At 44.1% G+C, this 23441-nt stretch overlaps 1 protein-coding gene across 2 annotated transcripts in view; it reads left to right on the top strand.

Annotated features, from left to right (window-relative positions):
• Positions 1–23441, top strand: part of LARGE1 (LARGE xylosyl- and glucuronyltransferase 1) — a 314023-nt gene that overhangs the window by 286196 nt on the left and 4386 nt on the right. For both annotated transcript variants that reach the window (XM_035126642.2, XM_035126643.2), the window contains exons 12-14: positions 2823–3101; positions 13697–13843; positions 18023–18218. In XM_035126642.2, coding sequence (XP_034982533.1) covers positions 2823–3101; positions 13697–13843; positions 18023–18218 — 622 coding nt within the window. The remainder of the gene's footprint in view (positions 1–2822; positions 3102–13696; positions 13844–18022; positions 18219–23441) is intronic.

Consider the following 23441-nt stretch of genomic DNA (forward strand, 5'->3'; position numbering starts at 1 on the left):
CCCTGCATTGTTTTCCTCAGACAGACATCCGGGAGAGACAATTTAGCACCCTGTTGATATTTTGCTCTTTCTGTTCTAGATTGTAAGGATTCCTGTTGGCATATTAAACGTTTTACAGGCACTCATCTTCATTCAGTGCAATGCCACTTAATTACACATAGATCATTTTATTGCAACATTTTATTTCATAAATACATATTTTATACAGAAAATGGTTGCATGCATTTATCTGCTAAAACATAAAACTGTTAATTTATGTTCTAAATACTTATACTAAACATGATGTTGTGTTTGACAGCTTGAAATCTGTTTTTGTGCCATGTAAAAAAGAACAATAATGAGGATGTGTTCCATTGGTTTTTAAATTCACAGTACAAGGGGGATTGAATAGGTCTGTATAGGCTGCCACTAGCAAATAACTAGAAGTTATAAGTCAACAACTTCAGTGGGGGGGGGATAATAATAATAATAATTTATTATTTATACCCCGCCCATCTGGCTGGGTTTCCCCAGCCACTCTGGGCAGCTTCCAACCGAATATTAGAAACAGTACAGCATCAAACATTAAAAACTTCCCTAAACAGGGCTGCCTTCAGTTGTCTTCTGAAAGTAGAATAGTTACTTATTGCCTTGACATCTGCTGGGAGGGCGTTCCACAGGCCGGGTGCCACTACCGAGAAGGCCCTCTTGTCTGGTTCCCTGTAACCTCACTTCTTGCAATAAGGGAACCGCCAGAAGGCCCTCGGTGATGGATCTCAGTGTCCGGGCTAAATGGTGGGGGTGGAGACGCTCCTTCAGGTATACAGGACCGAGGCCGTTTAGGGCTTTAAAGGTCAGTACCAACACTTGAATGAAATTTTTCTGGGACTGGAGCAAGGACACTCAATATTTTAAAACAAAGATTTAGGGGATAGATGGAGGCATAGCTGCCAAGTTTTCCCTTTTCTCGCGAGGAAGCCTATTCAGCATAAGGGAAAATCCCTTTTAAAAAGGGATAACTTGGCAGCTATGGATGGAGGGTGAAAGGGAGCAGTAAAATCCAGTTGGTTCCCCCCTCCTTGACAAAGAACCTTTAATTAAGGAACACAGATGAAGTGTACAGATAGCAAAGGAGATCACACCTTCCCATGTTAAAAGAACCATAATGCATCTATTTTTTCAATTTTTTAAAAAATTCACAGTAAGAAGCGGGTTTTAGTCCATGTTGACTGTCTCTAGCAACAAACAACTTCTATGGAGTAAAAAAAACAACACTTCTAAAAAAAGAAAATTGCTGAGGCACCTGTCAGGACAGCAGCAATTATACATCAATGAATATGTAAATAGTGTATATTGCAAAGCAATTTATGCATCTATTTATGTATAATGTGCCTATTTTTAAAAGAACTAAGGCAAGCATCATTCATAGCAAGAATTTGTGCCATAATGGGGGTCAAATGGGCAGGTGGAAATAAATCCACTTGAAAGTCTAGTCTTGATTTCAACAGATTCTTCTGACATCTCTACCCCAGCACATGCACATGATTTCAAAAAACAGAAAGACTTTATCTACGTTAACATCAGCAGCTAAGTACTTCAATTCTATGTAGCCACATCAGTGTGGTTCTAGTTGCTATTGAACAATGCTGGGTTAAAAAACACACAGTTGTTTTAAGGTTATCTGGGATTTTTAAAATTTTGTTTTTATTATATGTTGTCTACAGTTGGAAAGGTAATTAACAATTCTATATTATCATTATTATTACTGCAACTGCTTTGCAAACTCCACAGAGAAGCAGGAGCATCAAGGGGTGTTATTTGGAAAGAGCACTCTACCACTTTTTAGAAAAGAGGGAAGAAGTTAAATAAAAAAATTCCTTCAGTAGCACCTTAAAGACCAACTAAGTTTTTATTTTGGTATGAGCTTTCGTGTGCATGCACACTTCTTCAGATACAGTGAAATAGGGAAGAAGTTGTTACCCTCTACCATAATCCCACCCTGACTTTTCAAAGCATTAAAGAGCATCCAAACCATCAGCGTTTAACAGCAAAGTATGGCTGGTCAAATAAAAACTCAACAACACTGTGGACACATCCAACAGTAGTTCGCAAAGCTAAATCAGTGATAAACTGTCAGAATGAATGTTGAAACAGAAATTCAATATAAATTCAACTCCTTGTGAATTTACCACTTAATAACAACCAATAAATGTCCTAAGTAAATATTAGTAACCTAAGTAAGGCTCCCTGAAGTACCGCAGCTTCCCACAGCTGAGGGAAACTTTTATTTATATACAAAGCAGCATAGCTAAACAATGGTTTCCTTAGCAGAAAATACAACAGCAATGAATGAAGCAATACAATGTTAGTGGTAGGCACCTTCTCTCGAGTATACCATTGCCTTCCCCAACCTGGATTGTTGAGGATTACTCAACAGCTACTCAGCACAGTACCAGGTTGGGGAAGACGTAACAAACAGTTGCCTATTTTATTACTTACATGGTTTCATTCTTTCAAAATATTGAAGGTGATTTTTGCCTCTCCAATGATTCCAAGGGCCCTCATCTGCTGCATCTCCCCCTTCCTTGTTCTCTGTGATGGGACAAAATCTTTAAAATTAATATTTCTTTCATTTTAGAGAAGGTGTAAAATGTACCAGTTTTTAGTTGGTCTTTGAAGCTCCCATTTCGGAGACGGATCTCCAAGTGATCTTTCGACTTCAAAGTATCAACATATGTGGAAATATTTGCTTGGAGGTTTCCCAGTACAAGAGTTTAAACAGAAAAGGGGGGCATCCCAGTGGTAAAAATTTCCCTGTTCTAACCCTTCCTTTCTCCTCTTAGACTCCAGATGCTTGAAGCTATCTGCAAACACTGGGAAGGACCAATCAGCTTGGCACTCTACCTTTCTGATGCAGAGGCACAGCAGTTTCTGCGCTACGCTCAAGGCTCTGAGGTCCTCATGAGCCGCCACAATGTTGGATACCACATAGTGTACAAGGAGGGCCAATTTTATCCGGTGAACCTCCTACGGAATGTGGCAATGAAACATATCAGCACGCCATACATGTTCCTGTCAGACATTGACTTCTTGCCTATGTATGGACTCTACGAGTACCTCAGGTAAACACATGAATTGTTCTGACATGCAGGGTCACAGGAGGCTGCCTTATAGTGAGTCAAGCCATTGGTCCATCTAACTCTATTTTCTACAGTGACTGGCAGCAGCTCTCCAGGCTTTCAGACAGCGAGTCTCTCTCCGCCCTACATTTCATTTCATTTATTACTTATTTTTATTAAATCTGCCACCCTTCATCCGTAGATCCCAGTTCAGTTCACAACATAAAATTGCAATATAAAAAAAACACAAAATACATAAGAAAAATTGGGGGGGAAAGCCAACCCAAATCAATAATCTTCCCCTTCCACAGCACAATCAGCTAAAGGCCTAGTTAAAGAGGAACATCTTTGTCTGGCGCTCAAAGATGTATAATGAAGGTACCAGCTGAACCTCACTGAGGAGAGCATTCCACAAACGGCGAGCTACTGCAGTAAAGGTCCATTCTCATGTTAATACTCTCCACAGAGGCGGAGCTAGTTGCTCCGGCACCCAGAGCGGCACATATGCTGTGGGGCCAGGGGGCGTGGTGAGTGTCCTGGGGGCGAGACGCCCTTGGGGGGGGGCAGAACGAGCTGCCCATGGGGGTGGAGCGAGCCGCCCATGGCGGGCTGCTTCCTGGGCGTGGGGGAGAGGGAGCCACACCGCTTTGCCAGCAGCCTTCCTCCCTTCCCTCTTCCTTTTGACAGCTCGGGGGAGGTTCCCCCCCCAAGCAGCCCGGGAGGGGGGGCAATGGTGTGCCACCCGCCTGCAACTCCCAAGTCTCCCCTGAGCTGTCAAAACAAAGAGGGAAGAGGGGAAAAGGCTGCCGGCAAGGTGGCGAAGCTCTGCCTCTTCCTCTGATGGCTCGGGGCAGGCTTGGGAGTCACGGGCGGGCAGCGTGCCGAATGTCACCCCCCTCAGTGATGACACCTGGGGCGGACCATTCCCCCCCCTTCCTCTGCCCCTGACTCTCCAGACCTCTCGTGGAGGAGGCACACAAAGAAGGGCCTCAGAGAATGATCTCAGGGTAGGTTCATGTGGAGAGAGGTGACCCTTGAGGTATTGCAGTCCTGAGCTAAATAAGGCTTTATAGGTCAAAAACAGCACTTAGAATTGGACCCGGAAACTAATTGGCAGCCAGTGCAGTTGGGCCAGAAGCAGTGTAATACAAGCTGTCTTAAGCAACCTGCCTGCCAAATTCTTCACTAGCTGAAGTTTCTGAACCTTCAGAGGCAGCCCTATGTATAATACATTGCAGTCATCTAACCTGGAGGTTACCAGACATAAGTTAGTCTATCCCTGCCCAGATAAGGCAATCTGTGCTACTGAGGATTCATTCATTCATTCATTCATTCATTCATTCATAATAGGCACTTTCATAAAATATGTTGAAGTGGCTTGCAACATACAAAATATAATAAAATCAGTTGATAAATTTCCATAAAGCATAATTAAATTACCCTGTGCCCCACCCATCCCGCAGCCACCAGGAAGCAAGAATATTATAGAATACTCAGTGCTCTATCACACAGAACAGTTTGTGATAGTAGAAATGGTCAAATTTAAATACAGTGGTACCTCTACTTAAGAATGACTCGACTTACGAATGTTTCTACTTACGAATGGAGCTCCGTCCGCCATATTGGATGCTGTTTAGATAGGATTTTTTCTACTTATGAATTTTTAGATAGGGTTGCTTCTACTTACGAATTTTTTCTCCCAATGCATTCCTTTGGGATTCGACTTACAATTTTTTTCGACTTACAAATGTGCGTTCGGAACGCATTAAATTCATAAGTAGAGGTACCACTGTATTACAAAACATGAATTTGTATTCAAAATTGTGAGTCTAGATAATATACTGTACTCCAAAGGGAGATTGTGAAAGTCTCTACTATGAGGCACTTTTAAACATTAAAATGCTCAAAAGCTACACTAAATGTACAATCACATCCTGAAATGGCATGGAAATGGACCTGGTGCCCCACAGGTCTCTCCCATCTCTGGTATCTATTCTTCTAGGATGTCTTTAACAAGAGGGGATGTGAAAAATGTTATTGAAGTTGTTATCTCCCTGACATACTGTTAACCCAGCACTGTACCTTGAAAATGGAGCTGTGATCCAAGCAGGTTAGATAAGTGATTGAAAGATAAGATCTTGTCAAAGCAGAATAATTACTACCCTGAACTTTGGAGGTGGGGGGAGGACTTCAATGTGTATGGTGGTATAGCAATAAATATGAACAATTTGGGTTTCGTGGTCTTCAGCCCTCTGCTCTATTTACACGGCTTCTCTTAACGAAGATTCCCCCCACCCTTTACCTTCTTCCAATACATGGAACAAGGAGGACACCATGTGGTCAGAAAAATGATCCAATATCCTTGATTTTCATGAGCTGCTTCTTTTAGAGAGGGTTGTTGTTGTTTTTACCCAACTTTTATCAAACCCTTTTTTACTCCTATTACATCTTGTTTTTCTGCCCATATCCATTTTAGTACAAGTGATAGAGTCTCCTGATAGATACTTTCCATTCATTATTTGCTGCCTGCAGTTTAGCTGAAAGTTTTATGAACCACTTCACTTTCTCCTGTTTTGGATTCCATGTTCCAGGACCACCTTGGCTAAGGACAATGTGTGCATTCTCAAACTCAGCTGAGCAGAATCTACAGTCCTTGCAACAGGCCCTGCTCAGGAGCTGTTTCAAATGCTTAGAGCCAGCAATTTCTGCACATTTGTGTGCAAGCACACACATGTTTATGTCAGCTCTGGAAAGTGAGAGGTGAGCTGTGTTTTGTGCCTTGGAGAGTCTTAGAAAAGTCTTCCAGTTCAAGGTGCTGAACACGCAAACCAACTTATTGATTAGAAAATAGATACTGAATAGAAAAACCATCTAATTTTAGGATGCTCCACTTTGGTCCTTTTCTGTCGCATCTTGAAATGTAGTTATTACATGTCAATTTGTGACTACTCTCTCTTTTGCTCCATTGCTTATGCCCTAACATAGAAGAATTCCCTTCCCCTGAAAGACCACATACCACTGGTGAAACAGTTCTGAGGGGGTAATATAAAATATATATTTTTTGGGTTATTCTTGAACAATTAAGTTACACTTTGGGTCTCCTGCACCTCTCTGTACCACTGCAGGTGTGAGGAGGAAATTGGAAGCTCATGATTTCATTTTTAACTAACAGTTAAACAGTTTAGCATTGTATCCAGTTTGTTAGTTATGCCCACAATTTATATACCGCTGAACTATGATTGCCTCTGAGTGGGTTACAAGGACACAGTACAAAAATATGCAAATCAACTTACACAAAATAGCATAACAAATACTGTGTTCAAAATATCATAGTGGATCCTAATACCACAAAATGAAATCCCTATTTGTCCTAGCCTATCCTGACAGAAAAGTAGGCAACAATACCACTTGAAAATAAACTCTATTATAATTCAATGATCTTTTACAATCTGGTTTGACTACATAGACTTACAAACTACATTTCCGAGCACAATTCAAAGTGTTGGTGCTGACCTTTAAAGCCCTAAACGGCCTCAGTCCAGTATACCTGTAGGAGCATCTCCACCTCCATCGCTCTGTCCGGACACTGAGGTCCAGTGCCGAGGGCCTTCTGGCGGTTCCCTCGCGGGGAGAAGCCAAGTTACAGGGAACCAGGCAGAGGGCCTTCTCGGTAGTGACACCCGCCCTGTGGAACGCCCTCCCACCAGATGTCAAAAAGAAAAACAACTACAAGACTTTTAGAGGACATCTGAAGGCAGCCCTGTTTAGGGAAGCTTTTAATCTTTAAGATTATTTTAATATTTTAATATTTCTGTTGGAAGCCGCCCAGAGTGGCTGGGCTGGGGAAACCCAGCCAGATGGGTGGGGTATAAATAATAAATATATTATTATTATTATGTTGTTGTTGTTGTTGTTGTTGTTGTTGTCTTCTACTAAGTCAGATCAGACAAGATGGTTGGACAGTGTTCTCGAAGCTACGAACATGAGTTTGACCAAACTGTGGGAGGCAGTGTAAGACAGGATTGCCTGGCGTGCTATGGTCCATGGGGTCACGAAGAGTCAGACATGACTAAACGACTAAACAACAACAACAAGTCAGATCACTTTTCCGTCCAGCCCAACAGGCAGCAGCTCTCTGAGGTCTCAGGCAGAGACCTTTTCCAGCTTCAGTCTTTTGCGCTCTAGATCAGGGATGGAGAAATCTTCACATGGTCCTCCGTATGCTGTTGCACTCCAGTTCCTATCAGTACCAGCCAGCAATTCCAGTGGTCAGGGATGATGGGACTTGTAGTCCAAAGACAAGTGGAGAGCCTGTGGTTCCCATTCAATGATGCAAATGCTGGAGGCTGAGTCACCACTTCACTGAGTCATTGCATAATCATTATTATTGCTTATCGCTTCATCATTTAGCTCATGATCTGCAGTTTGGTCAATACATAGCTTTTTGTTGAAGGGTTGTTACAAGCATGCCTTGGGATTTCAGGGGGGCATTGTTGCTTTGAAAAATCATAAATACAATTTTCCACATGTTCTTTCTTTCTCTTTAGAATGTGGGTGAGAAGTAGGTGCTGGAAAGCAGATATTTATGTGTGAAACCTGAACCAATCTGCTCAGGCATTGTATAGAAATAAATACATAGGCTGCACAAATCTTTCTACTTCAGACACCCCGGCACATAATATAAATATATTAGAAGTACTGAGTCACACTTGAGTCAGCTTACAGAAGCACTATGTTTAATGCAAGTGTGATTGACTGAAACTCTCCTTAATTGAGCAAACTGGAAAGAAATGTCCACTAAATGAGTTTATATAGATCCTCAGCATGAAGCCTCAAATTCAGATATAATATCCTGAGTCTTAACATAGATCCTTTCCCATTATGAAGCTCATATACTGTTGACATTCCAGTACTGCCTAGTAATGGAACCAGGCAGCTCTTCAGCCCAAGGAATAACAAAGTTCACATACTGCTCATTTCCCATTTCTGGGTGAGGCTTACCTTCCTTAGCTTACACCAGGCATCCCCAAACTGCGGCCCTCCAAATGTTTTGGCCTACAATTCCCATGATCCCCTAGCTAACAGGACCAGTGGTCAGGGAAGATGGGAATTGTAGTCCAAAACATCTGGAGGGCCGAAGTTTGGGGATGCCTGGCTTACACCTCTCATTTTGGCACTTTGGACATAGAATCATAGAATTGTAGAGTTGGAAGGGACCCTGAAGATCATGTAGCCCAACCCCCTGCAATGCAGGAATGTGCAGCCGGATTGAACCTGCAACCTTGGCATTATCAGCACTATGCTCTAACCAACCAAGCTACCTAGTGAGTTGCAACTGTCATGGCCTTGCCCTAGGAACCCTGAGAATTATAGTTGGGTGAGGTGTTGAGGATTCTCTTGGAGATCCCTGTCCCACTCTAGAGCTGAGAGAACTTTTGGCTCAACTTGGGGGCAGACAAAACTAAACCTCTACCCTGTTTTGCTGATGGGAGGGTGGGACTGGTGTGGAGTTTGTGGGTGGCTCATTAATAGCAACAGAGTAACTCATTCTTTCTTAAAGTTGGAGGGAGTGTGCCTGATAGCTGCAGGAAATCACTTTTTTTGTGTGGTAGCCATCATTTCCCACATTAACACACAATGTCCTCAGATGATGCAACGCAACATCTGAGGGCTCTGACAGGATCCTAGAGTCCTCCTTCCCAAAGCCTAGTTAGCACTTGCCCAACATTGGGAAGGAGGACTCTAGGATCCTGCCAGAGCCTCACCCCTCCACCCCAAAGCCCAGCACCTCCCTTACCCAGCTTTGGGAAGGCACCATGAGGGCTGGGGTGGGTGTCAAATCTTGGCCTTGCATAGGTCTGTCCCTGGTCTGGGGCACTATGTGCAAAGCAAAATGGCAGGTGGGCTCTTGCCACAGGGTCTCTCTTCTTACTATTACGGGAAGCAGCGGGAAAAGCAAGAAAGAAAGAAAGAAGTCAGTGTCCCACTGCTGCCAGTGGTGCTCACTGACAGATTCACCCACCCCAAGTTTGTTTAGCTCATCTAGATTATCACAGTTTGTAGAACTTTAGGAGAGGAATAGCAGGGGCTATATGGGAGAGTGGTCTATTGGGAACTTGGTCATGGCAGCAGCTGAAGTGGTTACCAGGAGAGGGACGTGCAGTGGCAGAGCTTCCTGCTCTGGCACCGGGGAGGGGGGAGAGCAGGTGGGGGCAGGGCTGGCGTGCATTCTGGGGGCAGGGACTGCTGCCCGTAGGGGCGTGGTGCACGTTCTGGGGGCAGGGACCGCTGCCTGCGGGGGTGGGGCGCCCAGCATGGGCGGAGGGTACAGCCGCAATGGCGCCCTCGGGATCACGCTGCCCGGGGCGGAGCGCCCCCATCGCCCCTCCCTTCCTACGCCCCTGGGGACATGACCAACCCGCTCACCATTGGAAACAAGGCCCAGGCTTCCACTGGTGCCAGTGCCACACACTATGTGCATTTTAAAGCTGTTCTCTACAGCAGTGTTTCTCAACCTTTTTTGGGCCACGGCACACTTGTTCCGTGAAAAAAATCACGAGGCACACTACCATTAAAAAAGTTAAAAAATTAACTCTTTGCCGCCCTATATTATAATTATGACTGTAAGAAACACTTGCCAAATATTGCTTTCCGGCGGGTCAAGCTCATTGCGGCCACGGGCAGGGCGGGAGAAAGCGAGGCAAAGATGGGGGTGTGGGATAAAAGGAAGGAGGGGAGAGGGGAGCGCTTAGTGTTGGGAGAATGGCAGCTGGGCTGGAAGAGCGGCGGCGGCGCCTGCGCGTGCTCCCTCCTCGCGCGCTCTAGCTCTCCGCTGCCGGGTTGGCGCCTCGCAGTTCGCGAGCTACCTGCGCGCGCGCCTGCCTCGCCTTGCCGCGACTTGGCCAACTTTTCTGCCCACCAGCTCTCGCCTGCGCCCCCTCTCCCCCCTCCCGCCCCCTCTCCCCCCTCCCACTCTCGGCGGCAGATCCCTTTACCTTGGGAGAGGAGGGAGCCTGGGTGCTGTACGGCGGCGCTGCTCTCTCTCGGGGGGTTTTCAGCAGCCGTAAAGCGGCGTGAGAGAGAAGCGGGCGGCTTTCCCTCGGTCTCCCTCCCAAAATTTATTTGCAAAAAAAAAGGGGAGGCTCTGGCCGGCTTCCTGCAGCTAGAGCGAAAGGGGACCACGATGCTGCAAAATCGCCCTTCTCACGTCACGGCACACCAGCCAGCTTCTCGCGGCACAGTAGTGTGCCGCGGAACAGCGGTTGAGAAACGCTGCTCTACAGCTGTGTGGCTTATAGATGAGACACATGCTTTTAGTAGCAATCTGAAGATCCAGCATTACTGCAGTCTACCTCGAGCAGGGCAGAAATCAGAGCTGTTGAATAATGCTGTGACCATAATCATCATCCATATGTGTCACAATATGTTTCATGTACCAAGCATATTTAAGAGCATCCTAGTCATATACCTGTAGCCATTTGACTGCCACTCTAGTGGTACTTTGTCTCCCATTTCTTCTTAACCATTGGTTACATCTTCCTTTTTATAAAGGACAAGAAAGGGGCAGGGCAGGGTCTTTTTATGCTACTAATGCAACAAAGGTCTTGACCCTTTCAAAGTATTCCCACAATTCCAGAAACAACATCAAACACAAGGTGCTATTTTCAAAATACTACTTACGCTGCCTTCGGGTGCTTTAGATTAATGCTAAACTGCAGGAGAGCGGGTGTAGTAATAGTACTGCTAGGTAGAAGTACCAACTCTTGTGATATGTGTGCAACGGTTGTTGTTTTGGCAATGCACACAGACAGATCTTGCAGTGCCCTGATTTGCCATTTGGACCAACATCAGTCATCACACAGTGATCAGCATACAGTTGCAGTGTAGCTTCTGGGTGTCAGCCTAGAGAACTGATTGCCTGGAAATGTCCTGCAAAACTTATCAGCACTTGTAGGAATCCAGTTCTGTCTCCTGTTTGCACACTAAAGCTGAGGAAAGCCTACAGTAATAGCAGAGAAAGTCAAGATAATGATCTACAGATTAGGACAATATGAAAGCATTTTAACTAGTTTAGCCCCACTGCATTTAATGAGATGCAAATGGCTTCAGTGCACCTTCTTCCTGCTTCAGTACGTTGTGGGTCTTGCCAAGTTCTGTGCCAAAGCTACAGAAGAAGGCACAAGTTAAAGCAGTGGGTGGAATCATTAAGAGTGTCACGAACGCTGAATAATTCTGGCAGCTGGAGGAGGCTGGTTGTAAAAGAACTTTCTATTTAGAAGCAGTTGCCTGGGTCAATTAGAATTGATGGAAAGTAGGGGGGGAAGAAATAGAAGGAAAAGTACCCAAAACTTATAATGGGAAGCTGATAAAATTCAATAACCTTTGCACACTGACAAGGAAATTTGATGCAGACTCTTCAAACAACTTTCAGAAAAGTTTCCCAAGAGTTACCTCATTTTATGGAACATCCACACAGAGGACCTGAGGGAAAATCTTTGATTGGTAACTATTATGAAATCCCCAAAACTTAAAGTTTATTCAGACAATTTACTTCCCAACCCCACAGCAGATGTGACAGCAAATCCTAGGATGTGACTCCTTTTCATTTGTAATAATCAGGATCTTCAACTTGGAGCTCTTGAGTCTGCTAATATTTTCCTTGGAGGCTCACAGCAGTATCATAAACATCATTACAGTTAATCCTGTTAAGGGGAGCGGAATTTGACATAAGTGGAGAACGAGATTTTATTAAGGAATTTGTTTTATAAAAAAAAATGATGCTGCACTGTTTCTTCTGACAACAGCAGTCAGACCCATGCAGATGTTCTGTTAGCCACCTGTGTGAGCAGAATATGCGTCTATAATATAATAATTGTGGTGTCCTGGTTAAAGTGTTGGACTAAGATGACCTGGTTTCAAATCTCCACTCAGCCATGAAGCTCAGTAGGTGATCTTGGGCCTGTCACACTCCTTTTCTCTCCACTTAACCTACCTGCAGGGCTGCCCACTCATGAGGTAGAGTGAGGTAGCTACTTTGGGTGGTGGAAACCCAAGAGGCAGATGCCCTGCAGACACCTACCCACTGCTGGCAGCAGGGAGAGCTCACTGAAATCTTGCAAGATATCACAACACACACATGAGAATTCAGCAAGATCTTGCAACATTTCAGTGAGATCTCACCAGAAGTTGTCACAGCTGCCACCACCACTTCATGGGTGACGCCACACAACCCAGGTAAGGGAGGTGGCACTGTGACACATTCCCATTTTGCCCCAGGTGGCAAAATGGGACACATCACCCCTGCCTACCTCACAGGGTTGTTGTGAGCATAGAATGGGGAGAGAAAGAACCATATGTGCCATCCTGAAGGAATGGTAGAATATAAACATAATGAATAAAATAAAATATCCCAATCTGCAGGAGACATTTGAATGGCCATTCAAGAAGAAATAACTCAGTTGTTGAGCATGTGTTTTATAACAACAGGCATTTTTATTTATACCCCACCCATCTTCCAAACACAGCAAAACGTCAAACATTAAAACCTTCTTGATACAGAGCTGCCTTCAGATGTCTTTGGGAAGTTGTGTCTGTCTGTCTGTTTGACTTCTTGTCTCCAATACCCTGAAGAAGACCATGAGATGTTCAAAACCATAGAAGAAAGTGATAGGCAACCCATGCTGTCCTGCCACCACAGTCAACCTCCCTGAGTGAAGGTTTCATTTCCAGCTGTTGCAACCAATATCCCACTAGCAGGCCTGTCTTGTTTGAAGAATCTGAAGAGAAACAGGACAAAGGTCTTCAAGCAGGAATGAAGAATCTGTGACCTTCCAGACATTGTTGGACTACAGCTTCCATCATTCCTGACCATGATGATGGAAGAGTCCAACAACATCTGGAGAGTCACAGGTTTAAAGATATCCAGATATGAGGTTTGAGCTCAGACTCAAAGCAATGGAAAATCACCTCACAATGTATGACCTCAGGCATGAAATAACAGCTCAATGAGCTCCAGTTTAATTAATGTACAAAATAAAGTTTGATAAGTAATCCACCTCCACCACCCCTTGACTGGGAGAGAAAACTGTACAAAGTAATTCTTGCAGAAATAACTCAGGAATTGTTAGAGGGTAGAAATGTTGAACACTAATGCTTGGTGTTTTTTTTCTAATGTGACTTCTGTGGACCTCAGCAACTGACAAATTGTGTACTTTTAAAAATCCCAATGGCAAAATTAATAGTCTTCCTAACATTTCCTCTTTGAGCAGTGATTTTGCTAGTGCGTATGAGCTGTGTGGCAAAGCAGAAGCTGTGCATGTCTTCACAGGGGAAAAATGGAAACCACTATTTGGCCATAACAGGGAAGCCTGGAGAATTGGTAGTACATGCCTCCAGTGATGCCTGTTTCCGCCACTTATCTGCAAAAGCTCCAAATGCAAATGAGAACTTGCAATTTAGACAATGGGTGTATAACAAATGCAATGTACTCACTGGGAGCTAATACCTCTCAACTGTATTTGTTCAGGTAAGTCTTTATAAAGCTAATTAAAGATTCTGCTAATTGGTTTTGGTTTTTTCTTTTCATTTTTCTCCTCCAGGAAATCTGTTGTCCAACTGGACTTAGCCAATACAAAAAAGGCTCTCATTGTACCTGCTTTTGAGACCCTCCGCTATCGCCTCTCTTTTCCCAAGTCAAAAGCAGAGCTGTTGTCTATGTTGGACATGGGGACCCTCTTCACATTCAGGTACTGCATGCATCTTTTTAAAAAACAACACCCACCCACTCACCCGCAGTCAGGGAATACTAAGGCTTTGTTAAAAGCATATAAAAGTTTGTGAAAACTGACTCCCATGCTTTATTGCAGGGGTGGGGAGCCTGTGACCCTCCCTAGTTGGACTACAAGGCCTATCCTTTATTATCATTGGCTATGCTGGCTGGAGGCTATAGCTTCCACACCCTTTCTATTGCTCCATCTCAACCAGCAAAACTCATCCCTTTTTCTGTGATGTAGGAGGTTCTCCAGATGAGGGAGTCAATAACAATTGCACAATGACCCCTGGGAATGCCTTTGTATTTTTCTTGTTCAAACTTGGTGCAAACTTGATAAGGCTGTGAAGATCACTCAGCCTTAGTGATTTCAGTGGAGTATATACAGAATGAGATGTACACAAGCATGAAAGGTCCAAGCCATATGGAGCTGCCTAAATTGTACTGAATATGGAGCTTTAGCATTTGCCAGCACTGTTCTTTGCCAGTTAGGTTGATACAACATCTCATACTTCCATCATTTAAAAATGAATGAGGGGGTTTGCCTGGTTTCCATTACTGGGACCAGGCAAGGGGGTGAGTTAGTGTCTCCCAGCTATGCCTGCCTGGGAATTTAGGACAACAGCAACAGAGGCTGGAGTATCAGGGAGGGGAGATTGCTGTCATCCTTGGGAATTCTGTATCCCTCTCCAGGCCTCTGAGACAGGTGGGTACTGATTTGGAGTGTGTGTATCTTATGTTTGTCACTCAGGGCAAATGGGGGTGCTATCACCCATGTGTGTACCACTCACCCCACTATCCTGAAACCTCCCATCCAGAGTTTTTGCAAGTGGCCCTGGCCTTGGTGTTGAGGACTCCCAAGTTGATCACTCAGGGAGACTTCAACATCTGCTTGGGACTGCTCAGAACTCAGGGCTTTAAATACTTTAAAAGAAACATTTTTTAAATAGTTCTTCTTGGCAAAGGCACAATAATTAAGTGTCCTCTTTTGATGGTTCATGTTGAATCTTACATAAAAGACCTAGAACATTCTTGACCCCTTATGAGTGTGTCTTCCAACCCATTTTTGATGATGGGGCCTTTTCAAGCCTTGCTGACATACATGAGGGCTTCTTGGTCTTAGTGTTCAGTGGAGTGCTCCCATTCCACATAGCTTTGTCTTCAAACACTTAACAAGTCCAAACTGAATAGTTGATGAATGTGAGGAGGAAGATTGTGTGTTGATACAAAAGAACAAAGCATGTGCCAAAAATACTCTTGCCTCTTGTGTTTCCTAAATTGTGTAACAATTTAAAAGATGATTATTATTATTTTTGTAATTAGGAAAATAACTGAATCTTTCCTAGTTAAAAAAAAATCTACTGGGAAATAAAACCTCCAAGTGTTGACCTCACTTTTATGATCCCTCATCAATCAAATTTTCCACTTGCATAGCATTTATTTTCCCATTAGGGGCTTGCCTCTTTTTTCTAATTAACAACGGAGAACAAAGGTGGGCTGGGCTTCTGTGCTATTATCATCATTGCACAGTTAGTTCTCCCACTTTTATTGGCCTGTCTAATTCTTCCAAGTCCTATTCACCCACACCCACCCCGCCCGAAAAGCAGCTGACAATTTCCACCTCTATTTTCAGGTTGGCTTAATAAGTCATTAGTAACTATTGAGGCCAAGTTGATGAGGGAGGGCTTCCGTGACAATGATTGCTGATCATGCCTGCAGCATCCCAAAACCCTCTCACCAAGTGCTAGATTGCAATCTTTCCCTCAGTGAAATTGCTTTTGTCACCTCTTTCCCAAATTCATGACCTTTCCTGCCTTTGGGCAGCAGAGAAATATAAAGTACTTCTCCCTTGTAAATTCCCCCCTCCCACCCTCTCAGTCCACTTCTCAGCAAATCCTGTGGTTGCCTGGCTATTCTAAGTATTTCATAACTAGAGATTAATGTATGACTCCAATCTGCCTTTTGTACCAAGCCATTCATATTAAAAGTGACCAGCTCCCTTGCGGCAGGAAGAGTCAAACTATTAAGCTTTGGCCTGCTAAAGGGGACATCCAGGTGGTTAGGCTCTTCAGCACAATGAAAGTCCAGTCAAGTGAGTTGTTGCTGCTCCTAGGTCCACATGCGAAGTTGCTACCAAACTACATGCATCACCAGCATGGTGTAGTGGTTAAGAGCTGGTGAACCGGGTTCGCTTACCCACTCCTCCATATGCAGCTGCTGGGTGACCTTGGGCTAGTCACACTTCTCTGAAGTCTCTCAGCCTCACTCACCTCACAGAGTTTGTTGTGGGGGAGGAAGGGAAAGGAGATTGTTAGCCACTTTGAGACTCCTTAAGGGACTCTTCATCATCATCACCACCACCACAACCACCACATTCATGCTGGGGTGGCCTATTCTCCCTTTTCCATGGTTACAAGAGCGTCAGTGCTATTTATGCTGTTGAAGGAGTTGTGACTGTGGTATCTGGGGCTAAGGCACCTGGAGAAGGCACTATAGAGTGTTTTCTTATTATTCAGCACACACCCTCATCCCAGGGAGCTTATGTACTAAGCAGAGTATTTTGTTCTGATTCTCATGTATAGCAATAATGGCTTGTCCATGGACTCAGCTATACAGCTGCTAATAAAACGTTTTAAGTGTGTTGTAAAATGCATTATACAAATGTGACACTAGATGGCAATTGTGAGCTATGGCAAATTCAATATGTTTTTGTAAACTTTTTTAAAAAGCATTTTCACAATATATTTTTTTATATGTGTGTAGATCCCATCCATGTCTGTTAGGCTTACATGGGCAAGGGTACATCAAAAGGCCCTGGTTGATGCTCCCTTTCTTTGTATAGCTGCAACCACTGGATTATTCAGTTCACAGTGGTTTATTAGGGACAGGGTGCAACATCATACTCTGTTTCCAGGGCCCCGATCCTGCATCTGTGCAGGGAGGAAAAACAGAGGGCAGTGTGTCAGTCCCTGCTGGTCCTCCACAATGTCCAAAGCTTCATGTGTGACCACTCCATATAGATGAAAATTGTAGTCCCAGAAAACAAAATTGTAGTCCAATATTTCACACCCAGAAAAAAGCATCTCCATGAAAAGGCAAGGATAATGATTTTTAGTGTACAGATTCTGGATATCTTCTGGAAAATGTCTAGATGGTTTGGGATCTATACAACTAGGATTTTGCTTTGTTGTAATTTGTTGCTGTTTCTTCAGTTCCTAGTAAAACATGGCTACAGTATAGCAGAACCTGCTACTACAAAGATGCAATTCATTTGTGCTTACTCATTAGCTAGTTCTGTGGAACAAACAAACTATCCCAAGGATTCCTAGCTTAAGCCAAATTTCCATGTCAAGCCCAACATTTTCAGAGAGTCCGTGGGTGAACTGAGATGTTTGACAGGAACATGTCAAGTTGACTTGACTGCATTGGTTCTTACGATAAACATTTGAGCGCACTGTAATACATGCTGCCCGTGATGTAATTATTTCTTGGTTTAATCAATAATCATGTGGTGAGGGCCCATGTCAGTGATTTCAGGAAAGGCACAAGTGCAAGAGAAAATTATTGATCGTTGTCTTAATGGGGTGAGCTCAAGCTGTGCTTGAATAGGCCTTGCTGTGACGTGAATAAGATTAAGAAAATATAGAAGGATGCCTTCCTGTAAATTGAATTGATTGTCTTAGATGGAATTGTGTAGATGGCACATAGCAACAAAACGAGAACTGTGATGGCACTGAAAGTATTTATCAAGGCTTTGTTTAATGTGTTTATCAATCTGAATTTCTGTCATGATATCAAAGAAATGCCCCTTCAGAATTCTGCATGCCTTGGAAACAAGCTGCAGAATTAAAAACAAGCCTTTATCACCACTAGGAACAATATGTTAGCTCATTTTCAGTTGCTTTATCTCAAAGCCAACATCTCATTCCAGGGCTGGAGTTACTTTAAAACATGGAAGTGAAGTGTCATACTGTATTACAAGAATGCTCCCCTAGTCAGTCATGGTTTCCCTTTTGCTCATTAGAACCATGTGTTCGATGCTATAGCCCTAATGTCCATGTTTTCAGCTATTTCATGAACAGTCAATGTAAGGTAGTTTCCAGCATTTGCCCCATTTCAGTGAATCGTCTGACCAATGATTTTACATCTGTTCAAGGTATCACGTCTGGACAAAAGGGCATGCACCAACCAATTTTGCCAAGTGGCGAACAGCCACCACACCATATCGAGTTGAATGGGAAGCAGATTTTGAGCCATATGTCGTGGTAAGGCAGGACTGTCCAGAGTATGACCGAAGATTTGTCGGATTTGGCTGGAACAAAGTTGCCCATATCATGGAATTGGATGCACAGGTGAGGAGGAAATCTTTGTTCCAATATGGCATGTATGTGCAGACAGTTTAAAAGAGGCCTGCTCCTCTCCACGTTGTACAAGCTCTTGATCAAGGGTGGGGAACCTGTGGCCCTCCAGATGTTGTTGGATTCCAACTCTCATTGGCTCCAGCCAGCATTGCTAATGCTCATGGATGTTGGGAGTTGCAGTCCAGCAATATTCGTGGGGCCGCAAGTTTCCCATTGCTGTTATTGAAGGAAAATTCCTGCTTAGAATTCACTGGAAATAAAAGATGTGAGCTTTACATAAGCTGTCACAGCTAAAAGGCAGCTAATCATTGTTGACAGGAGACACATTACAATATCTCCTTATCTCTTGTTCCTGTTGGATCCTAGTCCTAATGCAACTGTGCTCAGAGATGTTGTGTGAAGATACGCCACCTCAGTTGCTTTAAGACTACCTATCAGATAGCTTCTGAACTTTTGGTTTACTGCAAGAACAAGGAGCCAAATTTGTTCTCCTTGTTCTATTCTGGCGTAAGGATGTGTGAAGAGCTCTTCTGTTAGGGGGAAACATTCAGACCCCATATTAAGGTAGCCTGAAGTCATGCCGTCCAGCAACAAATACAGTGGAACCTCGTGTTACGTACCGTCCTCCTTGCGAAAGCTTCGGGTTACGAGCTCTGCTAATCTGGAAATAGCTGTTCCTGGTTGCGAACTTTGCCCCAGGATGCGAGCGGAAGTCGCGCGCTGGCGGCGTGGTGGCAGCGGAAGGCCCCATTAGCGAAAGCACGCCTCATGTTAAGAACAGTTTCAGCTTAAGAATGGACCTCCAGAACGAATTAAGTTCGTAACCGGAGGTACCACTGTACATCGTGTCCATCTACTGGCCATGTGGCATAGCTCTTTGCCATTAAAAGTAATGCTGCACTAAATTTTCATCTTAATTCTGTTTACAGTGTAAAAGTTGTCGTTTGGGGAGAGGAATTAACCTCCCACCAAAATAAATAAAAAAGAAAGAGGCACCCTCCACACAGAAAAAAATTGTTTTTTGTGCCAAACAATGCATAGTGCAGCCAGTCACTCCCTTCCTCCCACTTTGCCCAAAAAAGGAGGTGGGGGGTTAAACCATACATGTTCAATTTTCACCTAGCATTTTAAAGCTGGAGGTCAGGTCCACAAGGAACATCCGTGTTTCTCTCATGGCAAAGCAGTTTGCCAAGATAGGTCAGGGTATACTGATAGTTTTCTGGGTTCCTTCGCTTTTTACTGCTTATCTCCCGAAGCCTCCCACACGGGAATTTCTTAAGTTGCAATGTAAAGAATGGTGGGTTCCGAAAAGCCAACCTGGTTCTCCACCAAACACTGCAAGGTGACAAATGTTTACTTTGGCTAATGCTGCCCTTGGTTATCAGGTCCTGAAATCAGTCTGGCCCCTATAAACCCCAGGCTTGGTTTTATGATTTATTTTACTTCCCTTCCCACTTGCTATTCCTCAGCAGTTTCATACCTCTGCCAGCCTGGGTTATTATTATCAGAGAAGGTCAATTTTGATCTTGGCTGTAAATATGTCATCTTATTCCATAATCTGTCAATCTATAAGGCCCTGTGCTTTGCTAACTGATCTGTTATTAAATACAGAAGAACTTCCTTTACCTAAGCATCCTTCTTGTCAAAATTCACCCTCCTAATGTTGACATGTAACAGCCTTATTCAAGGAGTCTTTGTCTTGGATGGCAATTTGGTCATTTAGTCAGCGAGGGCACATCTTCTGTTTAATCACAGCATATTTGAAAGTTTGTATCTCTAGTCACATAGCAACCTTGGAGTTCCCACTCTACATTCTATGTCCATACCTGGGAAAAGCAGTAGGACCACAGAAAGATGTATTCTACTAAGTCAGGCCCCACTGGTCCATCTAGTTTAGTACTGTCTATACAAGGTGACCGTGGCTCTCTAGGATTCTGATATTAACAATGTGGGAATTTTGCATGTACCTTTTTTTACTCTACCACTGATTTTACTCTACCACTACCTATGGTTCAGGAAGCTTTTTGGAGAAAACTACTGCTCTAGGACAGTGTTTCTCCACCTTTTTTGGGCCACGGCACACTTGTTCCATGAAAAAAATCACGAGGCACACCACCATTAAAAAAGTTAAAAAATTTAACTCTGTGCCTATATTGACTATATATAAAGTAATTCTCTTTATATATAGGCCATTTGTTAATGCCCTTTGTTGACTTTAAGCCTGGGTGGCTCTTTTTAATTTTTTTGCCTTGCCACACAGTACAAACATTCTCAGGCGTTAGGGGGGAAATGGGGGGAAGGAGACTCCGGTATTAGGCCCAAAGGCCTCAGGGCCACTTACAGCACTGCTAAAAGGCAGAATGAAAAGCCCTCAGGTCAAGGGGAGCTTCGCAGGGGCCCCGACTCCGCGACCCAAGAGGGAACGAGGGTGCCACGCGGGGCTCACAGGAGACCCCTCCCCTCGAGAGGAAAGAGGCGTGTCCCGGGTGTTTCTCTCCCCCCGCCAGACCTCCCTCCCTCCCTCCCCTCAGAGGCACCACTTTTCGGGCGCAGCGAAGGCCCGTTCCTCCCTGCGCACCCCAAATGCCGCCGGAGGGCCATGGCCAACGCCGCCTCCGCTCCGCGCCTGCTCGGCCTGATCCCAGGCCGCCTCTCCTGCCCTCCTCGCTTACTGCATGGTCCCTTCCAACTCTGGCGGCGGTTGGGGTGCGCAGGGAGGAACGGGTCTGCTCTCCACCTTCTCGCGCTCTAGCCTGGCTGGCCAAGGAGCGCTGTGCTGCGCTCGCCACTCGCAGGACTAGACTGGAAGCGAGTGCAAACGTCGGAGCGCGCCCTCCCTTTCCGGCTTCCTTTCCGGCTTCCTTTCCGCCCTTCTCGTCGCCGCACGCCGTGGCACACCAGCCCCCGTCTCGCGGCACACTACTGTGCCGCGGAACAGCGGTTGAGAAACGCTGCTCTAGGACAACAGAGGAATTGAAAACCTTCCACATAGGGTTAATCATCTCCTTTTTGCAGCTACCTGGATTTGCCAAACTCTGTCCACTCACTTTTTATAGACAACTTTGATGGTGTTGTTCTCAGCCTACTTACAGCATTCCTGATTTTCTCTGTTGTATTGCTTTCCTCCAGGCCTGCTTTATGCAATTTCCCCACAACTGCGTATTCAGCCTGTTCAGTGTAGCCTAGCATCACATTACAGTGGTACCTCAGTTTAAGTACACAATTGGTCCCGGAAGTCTGTACTTAACCTGAAGCGTACTTAACCTGAAGCGAACTTTCCCATTGAAAGTAATGGAAAGTGGATTAATCCATTCCAGACGGGTCCACGGAGTACTTAAACTGAAAGTACTCAAACTGAAGCGTACTTAAACCGAGGTATGACTGTACTGGATATTTTTTTCAAGACTACTGTGCCTTTAATTAGAAACTTCCTCTTTGTGGCTTCTATCTATAATTGTTTCCAGTTCAGTGTGGTGTGTTATTATTGATGATAACCCTTTTCATTGTCCTTTAATTAGTGAATTCTAGTTCCTGCTGAGGCAGCGAATTACTGATCTGCCCTCCTTGTCACCTTTCTTATTATTATTATGAAAGGATGCTATTTTGCTTTTTTAAAAAAAAAGAAAGAAAAATTAGATAAAACCTACACTTAAAGTCCCCTATTGGAGTTCAAGAACTAATTAAAGGTCAGTTCATGGACAATTAATCACTAATGCCATGTCTCTTGAACAGAAAGGAATTAGATTAGGAATAGGGAACCTGTGATCCTCCAGATGTTGCTGGACTCTTAACTCCATTAGTCCTGCCAGTATTGCCAATGCTCAGGGATATTGGGAGCTGTAGTCCAACAATATCTGGAGAACCACAAGCTCCCCATCCCTGAATTAGAGGCAGAAGTTGCAAGAAGGAAGCTTCTAACTGAAGTTGTGGGGAACTTTGCCGATTGGCATATGCATTACAAAAAAGGCCTTTGCCATGGAAATGGACAACGACATGTAATATAACACTGTATTAAATGCTTTGAAGATGCACTTATAATTTTCCTTCCGGTGGATTGCAGGAAAGCAACACTTCAGCAGCTCTAACAGACTCTTGTGTAGAAGTATCCATAGTCTAAATTGGCCAGGAACAGGCAGATTATTTGCCTTTGAATAGGCTGCAAAATTGTCAATGGGTTTAAGCTTGAGTTTCCTAAGATATAAGGTGTGTTTTTTAATCATAGAAGAGCTTTCCTCTTACCATAAGATATATAAGCAATGGAGAGAAATAACTGTACCTAGAGAGGATGGGGTTGATGAGGTGTAACAGCAACACTGCTGAATAAAGAGGATGGATGAAAGGGCAGTAGAGGAGGATGTTGATGACAGTTAAAGCCCATAGCCCTCATGCAGGAGGAGACATTAATCTTCATAAAGACTGCAAAATTCTCCAGCGGAGCTGGGAATAAGTAGATCTGACTGTAAACTAACATATATGTGTATAATAAATTTGTCATTAAAAGAAAACGAACATTGATTAAGCATATGGATTCACCTTTGCCATGTGCAATGTATCCAGACCAAGTACTACAAAGACATTACTGCTCATTTTTAACACCAGAACTAATAGTGAAGGGTGGGGAAGCTGTGGCCCTCCAGAAATTGCTGGACTACAACTCCCATCATCCCTGGCCATTGACCATACTGGCTAGGATTGATGGTAGCTGAAGTCCAACTACAGGTGGAAGGATACAGGCTCCCTCTCTTCAGTCTACCATGATGTATAAATTATGTTTGGATGCACATTTTAAGGAAGGATTTGCACATCATTTTGTGGTGATCAACATTAATCCTGGATTTGCAGGAGCGGAACAAGTGTGATGGGGAAAGGGGTTACACCTTTTTCTGAATTTCTGGGTTAAGTGAGGACGAACCCCTCCCCTAAGAATTCTATAATGTTATGCTGGTACTGTTTCACTAGGAGGCTGGTGCATTTGATGTAGACACAGATTTCAGTCCCTTTCAGAAGCCAGCCCTTCCACCCAGACTCCTGCAATAAATGCAGAGTAATTAACTTGGAGGTTCAGTTCTCTGTGGAGAAGAGGCTTTTGTGAGCAGCTCAGGTGGCCCTCGGTTGCAAAGCTGTAATTCTTTGAAATAGCAGCCCCGAGTGACTTGAGCAGCATTTCAGCTGTCATTCTTTAGTGATGGCAAAATCCCGAGATTTAATGCCCCC

This window comes from Zootoca vivipara, chromosome 10, assembly GCF_963506605.1.
Source record: "Zootoca vivipara chromosome 10, rZooViv1.1, whole genome shotgun sequence".
NCBI classification, from domain to species: domain Eukaryota; kingdom Metazoa; phylum Chordata; class Lepidosauria; order Squamata; family Lacertidae; genus Zootoca; species Zootoca vivipara.